This window comes from Lindgomyces ingoldianus, assembly GCF_010093535.1.
Source record: "Lindgomyces ingoldianus strain ATCC 200398 unplaced genomic scaffold BDR25scaffold_66, whole genome shotgun sequence".
Lineage (NCBI taxonomy): Eukaryota > Fungi > Ascomycota > Dothideomycetes > Pleosporales > Lindgomycetaceae > Lindgomyces > Lindgomyces ingoldianus.
The window spans coordinates 111,091-119,506 of NW_022985227.1; the positions used below are offsets into that span (position 1 = coordinate 111,091).

General features: G+C 37.2%; 3 protein-coding genes across 3 annotated transcripts; 2 read left to right on the forward strand and 1 right to left on the reverse strand.

Moving 5' to 3' along the window:
* Positions 1-1,317: 1,317 nt before the first annotated feature.
* BDR25DRAFT_247104 (uncharacterized protein) lies at positions 1,318-1,482 on the forward strand (the record flags this gene model as incomplete). The annotated part of the gene is made up of 1 exon (XM_033685946.1): positions 1,318-1,482. A coding segment is annotated over one exon (165 nt), but the record flags the coding sequence as incomplete, so codon positions are not given.
* A 230-nt stretch (positions 1,483-1,712) lies between these two features.
* On the forward strand, positions 1,713-2,033 carry BDR25DRAFT_117712 (uncharacterized protein). The gene has a single exon (XM_033683662.1). The coding sequence runs from the start codon at positions 1,764-1,766 to the stop codon at positions 1,992-1,994; it is 231 nt and encodes a 76-aa protein (XP_033539769.1). The 5' UTR covers positions 1,713-1,763; the 3' UTR covers positions 1,995-2,033.
* Positions 2,034-2,289: 256 nt separating this feature from the next.
* On the reverse strand, positions 2,290-4,007 carry BDR25DRAFT_363339 (uncharacterized protein; the record flags this gene model as incomplete). The annotated part of the gene is made up of 13 exons (XM_033696724.1): positions 2,290-2,349; positions 2,390-2,437; positions 2,521-2,529; positions 2,610-2,673; positions 2,723-2,741; positions 2,796-2,879; positions 2,918-3,092; positions 3,120-3,267; positions 3,321-3,361; positions 3,405-3,494; positions 3,540-3,612; positions 3,777-3,827; positions 3,946-4,007. The coding sequence occupies 13 exons, from the start codon at positions 4,005-4,007 to the stop codon at positions 2,290-2,292; spliced, it is 924 nt and encodes a 307-aa protein (XP_033539770.1).
* Positions 4,008-8,416: the final 4,409 nt, after the last annotated feature.

Genomic DNA, 8,416 nt, shown 5'->3' on the forward strand with positions numbered 1-8,416 from the left:
TACTATAAAAATAATAAAATTATTACTAATAGATTAATGTTGTTAGAGAACAAGCAGCCGGATTTGGAGATTCCTGCTCCACGTTTTGGGAGGCAGTTTCTCCTCGCTTAGACCCATGTCTATCGCCGCTTTTGCAACGTGCTAAGCGTGCCAAGGGCGGCGGGGTCCTCTTCACTAAATTTAGAAGCGCGCGTGCAGCCCTGCAAAACTCCTCTCGAAGCTCCCCAAATGTCTCTCGGCGGCGTCCCTCGGTGGTGTCCCTCGGGGGCTATTTAAGAAGCCATGGACGTCTGCCACCTATCTGATCCTATTTCTACCTTCGCCCTCATCCTCCGCCAAAGCACTACCCTCACACGACAAAACCTCTCTTCTGCGCTACGCTCCTTCAACCTTTTCCCGTAGTAGCTACGTACGCATTTTCCCCTGCTATTATGTTGTTTACTTCTGATACTCGATTTCTAGGTTTCCACTTACGAGGTTTTTTGCCCTGTCCCGCTCTTAAGAACGTCTATCTCCCGTAGAGACTTTTCCAGCGTTCCTATTAACAGCAGTCGCTCTTAAGCTGGCTTCTGCGTGTAGGCAACTGGCAGCTGCTGAAGCACCGAGACACCACGCGTTTGACTACCATGCCCTCTCGAAGCAAGAAATAGCAAAATACAGAATTAGCCTCTAGTTCGGGCTTTGAACCGGGCAACTCGTCTTGTTCTGAGCTAGCTTCGTATTCAGATTCGAGCTCTGACTCTGGGGTTGGGGAAGACACCGATTCCGAGGGGGAATATTTTCGGCAGAGGATTGCGTATTATAAGAACCGAGGAAGAGCGAAGTTAAAACAGAAGCCCTAGTCTACTTTTCTTGTTAAGCAGGAGTTCCAGAGCTGGGAAAAGTTCGTTTGTATTCAAACTAAGATTCGCTTTATGATACTGATGATTTCTATTTAGGTTCTGCCTAAAAGTCAAGTCTGACCCAACTGAAGCCCTTCGTCAGTGCGCAGCTGACACGTTCAAAACATACCTTGAATGGCGCGTGAAGAATTCTCGAATTAAGAAAGAAAGCGCGATCAAGGCGTACTAGAGACGAATGCTGTGCAAATTCATAGATGTGGCAGGCCATAGTATGAACAATGGCGCAGAGCTTGATATACAAGATGTGGGGCGATCATTGCTTTTTTTTAAAAAAAAAATTCGGCTGATTTGTTATAGTGGATTCCACCCTATTGACATCGCGAAGGGAACAAAACTATACAACCGTTACGAGGAAGCCAAACGTAAACTTAATAGTCTCACAAACATCCTGCGTAAACAAAGAGTGGACTAGGCCATTCTCGACTTTCACAACACAATCGATGATTACGATATTGAAAGACAGCTAAGTGGTAACGTTGGGATGGACATTCCCACTCGTTCGACTGTACAATATGAATTCCGTGAACGAGCTACTATTGCCAAATTGCTGTCTCAGCCGCTGAACGGACACTTCGTGTGAAGTTTATCTGCAACCTCGTCAAGTATTGTAATTGACAAGAGAGCCGGCAGGATAGAATTCTAAGTAAGGCTATTAGATTTCGACTTGGGTCCGAAGAAGACAAAAGCATGATGGGCGTAAAAAGAAGTGCAAGCGACACTAATACTAGTGCCCACTAGAAGACAACGCAGTAAAGGGAACAGATTAACGTGGACCCGCCTTTCTAAGGCAGCCCTTATGGGATGCAGAGGGCAATTCCAATCAAGGGAGAGGATGTTGAGATTATTCAGCCCTTATATCCTATGATGTTTACGGATCTTGTCTGCCTTCTCTGCATCGGCGATGACCGATTCTCGACGCTAAAGCATACCCGCCCATTTGCGAAGAAGGATCCACTGCAGAAGCATCTTAATATCCATGTAGCGAATGGAGAGTTTAGACAAGGGTTCCGCTGTAAGCATCCTTCTTGTTCAGAGTGGATTGAAGGACTGGGGCATTTCAAAAATTATGCAGCCTTTGTGCATGGCGTATAGCATCCGATTAAAAGACACTGCTAGTTAAGTCGCCTCGCCTATGCGAGAATGCTGTGCTAGCCCTCTAGTACCAATAGAAATGTATAACTGAAGTCCGGAAGTAGCTGGTATAGGGAATGAATTCGAACTAATTGGATAAACTGCGCATGCTTTTGTTGGTGTTGCACAGTTAAATTATGTACGGCGTCCAACTTAGGATTAATTAGAGTAAGTAGTTTTACTTAAAAGTTTCTTTAATATCTTCTAATATCGCCTGTCTTACGTGCAAAGATCATGGTAAAGAAAGGAAAGGAGGTCAAACGTGTCTACCAATTTTCAAAGCAACCTCGGCCTTCAAGTTCGTTCCGACTTTGCACTATTTGGCCCCGTGGCACGAGATTGCAGATCTCGGAGACGATAGGGTGCTCACGTGCTAAGAGGTTGTTTCTAGAAACCCCATTTCCCTAGGAGGATCGCCATGGGATGCCCACGTATCTAGAAGGTTGTTTATAAGGCGCTCACGTGTCTAGAAGGCTCTTTCTAGGACCCTCGTTTCCTAGGAGGATCGCCCTAGGATTTCCACTCAAGAGGCTATTTCTGGGAATCTAAATCTCCTAGGTCCTAAAAGGGTATTACCCAAATGGGGTCGTGGCTAACTCTAATTCTTCTAGGAACCCGTTCTCTTAGGACCCCGGCGCGACTAGGAGGACGTTTCTGGGACACTAATTCTCCTAGGACCCTAGCGTGACTGGGAGGTCATTTCTGGGACTCCGCGGGTCCTAGGAACCTATTCTCCTAGGACCTTAGCGTAACTAGGAGGACGTTTCTGGGACACTGATCCTCCTAGGGTCCTAGCGTGACTAGGAGGTCGTTTTTCTAGGACCTCGCGGGTCCCCAGGAATTTTCCTGGGACGACTGTCCTGGGACCTTATTCCTCCTGGGACGGCTCTCCTGGGACATCTTTCCTGGGACAACTCTCCTGGGACATCTTTCCTGGGACGACTCTCCTGGGACATCTTTCCTGGGACGACTCTCCTGGGACATCTTTCCTGGGACGACTCTCCTGGGATATCTTTCCTGGGACGACTCTCCTGGGATATCTTTCCTAGGACAATTTTCCTAGGACGCCAATTCTCCCGGGATGACTTTCCTAGGACGCCGATTGTCCCAGGACGCTAATTTTCCTGGGACGGTTTTCCTAGGACGCCAATTTTCCCGGGACGACTTTCCTAGGACGCTGATTTTCCCAGGACACCAAATTTCCTGGGACGATTGTCCCGGGACGCCCACTTGCCTGGGAGGTTGTTCCAGGGACCCTAAGGCTCATTACTACTATTGCTACAAAACCGGGCCGAGTAGAATACTCCGTCAAAATGTCGCTTTTGATCCTGGGCTTAGTATTTCCTAGTAGGGAGCGAAAGTAGCCCCGACCGAAATAGAAACATGATGGCTATTTGTCGAACTGCCACCAGATCTGGCTAATGACGTCATCATAGGGAACAAAACGGACCCCCGGGTTCCCTTGCAATCCCTAGGGTATTGTTATAATTAGAAACAAGGCATTACACTATCGCAAAGACGGCCCACAAGCGGATAAAGTATGCCCAAACATTGTTTATCCATACACTCTACCCAGCACCTGAAAGGCATATAATGTGATCACGTGATATATATCCAATAATTAGAACTATGTTATAAATAGCACTAGCGCTAAAAATAACTCCTTTTATAGCAATTTCTCTAAAAGGGCTTTTTAAAGGTCCCTGAATAGGACCCTCCTAATAATAGGCAGCTTAGTCATACCTCTGGTAACTGTAACCTCTTTTGCCTAAATTCACATTCTCCAAACCCGAGCTAGCACAAGGAAACAGTAATCGTGCGGTTTTTAGTGCAAGTATTAAGCTTAGCACTTAGATCAAGAAAGAATGATACTGGGACGCCTGTCCTAGGGGGTTATTTCTAGACTCATTACCGTACACAAAAGGCGGCCTCTCCCGATTTCGCCATGGCATGTACTATACCGTAGCTTGGCATCTGACGCACGGTTTCACCTGGCGCACACTTGCTTCGGAAAATTCAAAATTTCAACATAACTCTAACTCCACTAATATAGACCTAATTTTAGCTGTGTTAATAGCGCTAGAATTACTAAAGCTAGGCAAAAAAAACATAATATCACCTAGACAGTAAAAAAGTTTAGTGTTACTTAATTAATGTTATTAAAATAATTTTATAGAGTCTAGCAAAGTTATGTAGAGTAATATAAAAATTAAAGACTTTTTAATGCGCAGTAAAAGAAGAAGCTAGTACAATACATTAATAGGCTCTGTAAGTAAGGCCTACCTTCTATAAGACAGATGCTACGCAATTTTGCTATAGAAATAAGCAGAAACCTTGCTAGTAGGTTGTAGCCTAACTAGTTCCTTAAGTGTTATAAAGTTAAGCTAGTATCTAAGTAGACAACTAGTATAGATAAAGAAAAAAAAAGCTAACTCTGCCTTTAAATATACACTATATGTTAAGCTTTTAAAGTGTAAAATTAAGTAGTATAATATTAAGTCTTAAGACATGTATAATATAGATAAAAAAAGCTTTCTAATTAAAGTTTTTTAAAAACAAAGAGAGTCTTCTCTTAAAGAAAGTATAAAAAATAAGAGATTAAGTAAATAGTATAAAATAGTAATTATAAGTAGATTATAACTATTACATGCATATGTGTAGATAGAACTGCCTTGTCTCTAGGCCTTATTTACTAAGCTGTTACAGGTAACATCTAAGACACTTAGCTGTAAGATTTTAACTCTAAAATTTATAAAGCTTTCTTTACTTTATCTTTAAGTAAATAGACAAATAACAACTTAGGCCTTTAATAAGTTAAAACTATCTTTAATTAATAGATAAAAGATAAGGCTTAAAGGTGTTACTAACTACTTATTTTTAATAGCTATAAAGTTTATTTAATTTTATAATAATAATAAGATATTTTTAGCAGTTTACTTTTCTTATTTAACTTACACGCTTTAGCCTCTAGACGTTACTATGTTCTAGCTTCTCTTTCTAGTGTATAGTAAAAAAGTAGTAAAATTTATAAAGAAATCTTAAGCCTTTTTAGCTATAACTAAAAAAGACTTCTTTACTATGTTTAATGCTGCGTAAGAGAAGTCTTTTATAAAGAAAAATATACTTTTAGGCTTTAAAAGCTATAGATTACACCTATTTAATATAAAAGTTATTTTAGCTTAATTTACTAGCACTAGCACTAGTAGTAACAGTATTAATAATAAAAAGCCTTCTTTTAGTAAGGGTTTAAAGTTAGTTCTTACATCTAAAGATTAGAGGAAGATTGCTAAGCTGCTATAAGTAGCTGTTAACAACATGCATAACATAAAAGCATGTTAGCTCTCTTAGACGCTTTACTTACTTTTAACTTAGAATATTCTCTTAAAACTAAAGGTTTAAGGCCTAAAAAAGGCTCTAGTAAATAAAAAAAAGTGTTGTTAAAAAAGCAAGGCTTTATAGCTTAAACTACTACTAAACTTTAATAAAGAAGCTATATTTTAGAGCCTAAATAAGGTCTAACAAGCTTATAAATATTAAGCTTAAAAAGAAAAGAGAGCAAAAGTAAAGAAACTTTAAAAGTAAAAAAAAGCTAAGTATAAAGCTAAACAAAAGAAAGAAAAAAAAGTTATAAAAAAAAAAGCGCATAAAAGTAATAGCTAAGAAAATTAGATTATAAAAGGTAGCTTATAAAAAGTGTTAAAAGAAGGATAATAAACTAGCTAAATAAGCTGCTATATAACTCTAAACTAACATTAAAGCAGCTAAGAAGGCTTTAAAAAGATAGAAAAGCCTATAGTTAGGCATTAGAATGTTAGTATTAAGGATATATTAATTGTGGAGTTAGCAGAGGCGTCCTAGTCAACAAATTGACGGGGTAGGCAAATTAAGCTTCCTACTAGGTATTTGACTTAGAAAACACAATAGACTTTTTTGCGCGACTGAGTTTACTATTACCCTTAAAAATCTCGCGACTCGACTACTAGTGTAGGCCTTAAAAGCTTCATTTGATGATAAGGTTGTTCGGGAAAAACCGTGCGTCAGGTGAAACCGTGCGTTAGATCTATCGTATTCAAAAATTAGTGCAATGCTTGGCGTCACCCTTGCCTTTTTTTCGCGCGCGTATTTTGCTAGTAAACTGTAAAACGCGTTGTGCAGCCACTAAATTGCTCTAGGTCCTTAGTTAAAGTTAGTTAAAAAAATAAAGATATTTAACTACACGTAACAGGCTATACTAACAACTTTTCTAGTGTTATAGCATGGCTAGCGAGAGGCCTTAGAGGGCAACTAGAGCTACTAAAAAGGCTTAACAACAACTAATTTAAATAGCTGTAAAGAAGGCCTTAATAATAGCTTTAAAGGCTACATTAAAGGCTTAAAAGAAGACTAGTTAACTAAAAACGCATAAAGTAGTAAGCTTTTAAGCACCACCTAAAGTAGGTCCCTTAGCGGGTACCTAGGGGAGCTCTGCGCCTGTTAGTACTACTCTAGAAGAGTTGTAGAACCTACTATTGTTACTACTAATTACGCCTAGAGTAATATTTTTACTAATACATCTTTTAATAAGTAGCTCTAAGGCTTAGGCTAGGGTGTTATTACTACTAACTAAATACCTTTAGCAACTAGATATATTATATAAGCTGTATATAAACAGCAAAAGAGTAGTATTATAGCTACTAAAAGTAAAGACTTAAAAGGTTTTCTTTATATTTTAAATAAAAAAGATAGTTAAAAAGATAATTAAAAATCTTACTTTAATAGTAAAAAGTAAAACCTATAAAATAGTAAGCTGCGTAGTAGAGTTTAAGCTTACTAGTAAAAGAAGTGCTAAGTTTATTACTATTAACTTTAATAATTTTAGCTTAACTAAAGGCTACTAACTTTTTAAGGCAATAGACTATTAAATTACTATTAAAAAAAAGTTACTAAATAAGTAAGTAAAGCTTAAAGTAAAAGTTTAAGTAAAGTATAAGCTACTTAAAAAGGCTTTTCTATGTAGCTAGGCATTTAACAATCTATTCTTTAACTAGCTAGAGGTAGTAACTTTTAGTTAGTTTACCTCTAAACATAAAAGGTAATTAATAAACAAAATAAAAGCTACTTAGCACTAAAAGTAGTTTAAATTATAAGCTAAGTTAAAAAGCTAGATCTATTACATGTAAAAGTGCTACACTAAAAACTATAATAACTTTACTTATTAGTGTTATATCTACTTAAGTAGCAAGCACTTTAAGATCTAACTAGTTAACTCTAAGTTATACGCGCTTATCTACTTTAATAGTAAAAATAAAGTTTATATAAGCTAGCCTCTAATTAGCCTAGTTAAGCACTAGTAAGGTTTAACTAGCAACTAGCTTAAAATTGCTAAGAATAAAGGAAAAGTAAGAGTAAAAAAACATAGGCGTTATAACAACTTAAGCAACTTTAATAGTTATAAGAAAGATTAAAAGCGCAGGTAGTAAAAAAAAAATAAGATTTAAAGTAACGTACTTCATAGGCGAGTTGCTCACACACCCAAGTCGCTTACTTTTGCCAAGACCCCACCCTAACAAACTCTATTATGGCCTATAACAACCCGCTCTAGCACTATATAGTACAGTACAGCTTAGAATATTATTTAGATACTACTTCTACTTCTTGCTTATATGTTTGCGTGTTATACCTAGTCTAATTACACTATTTGCAGCGCCTTTAGAATAGCTTACCTACTTTAGCTTGCACCTGCTTCTTTACCTTTTTCCTGTTACTGCGCGCTTTAAACTCCTTTAGAGCTATTAAGTATAGGCCTTTCTAAATTATTAAGGTTTTTTTTACCTTAATCTACTTTCTTTTATGTAATTTATGTTATGTAGCAGCCTTATTAGCTGCTTAAAGCTTAGTAATTTTCTGTTACACTAACACTAGCTTATGCGTAATTATTACTACCTTTTTTAAGACTTTTTTAAACGCCTTAACTATAAAAGTTAGTAAACTATTTATATACTTCTAAATTTTTATTTTTATAAGCATTAATTATAACCTAAGTTCTAGAGTATTACTTAGGGTTTATAACTACTAGAGCTTGTTATATACAGGTAGTAGTAGTAATAAAGTGCATAACTTTATATTAAGGCCTATTATAACTTATTATAGGTTAAAAAGAACTAATCTAGCGCCTTAGAACCTTTCTTAGATATTACTAAAAGTAATTACAGTATAATAAGCTACTTTAAAGCATAGCAGGAACTTTATTTTTATAATATAGGTAATCTAGTTATGTATAAAGTTTTTAGCTTAGCGCTTATACACCTTTTTTAAAGAAGTAAAACAACTTATATTAAGTAGCTGTAAAAAGTGTAATAAGTAAAAAGGTATATAAATAGTAATAATTTTATTATCTTTATAGT

Coding starts and splice junctions, on each gene's coding strand:
- BDR25DRAFT_117712 (XM_033683662.1), top strand. CDS start 1,764: ATGATGTTTACGGATCTTGTCTGCCTTCTCTGCATCGGCGATGACCGA.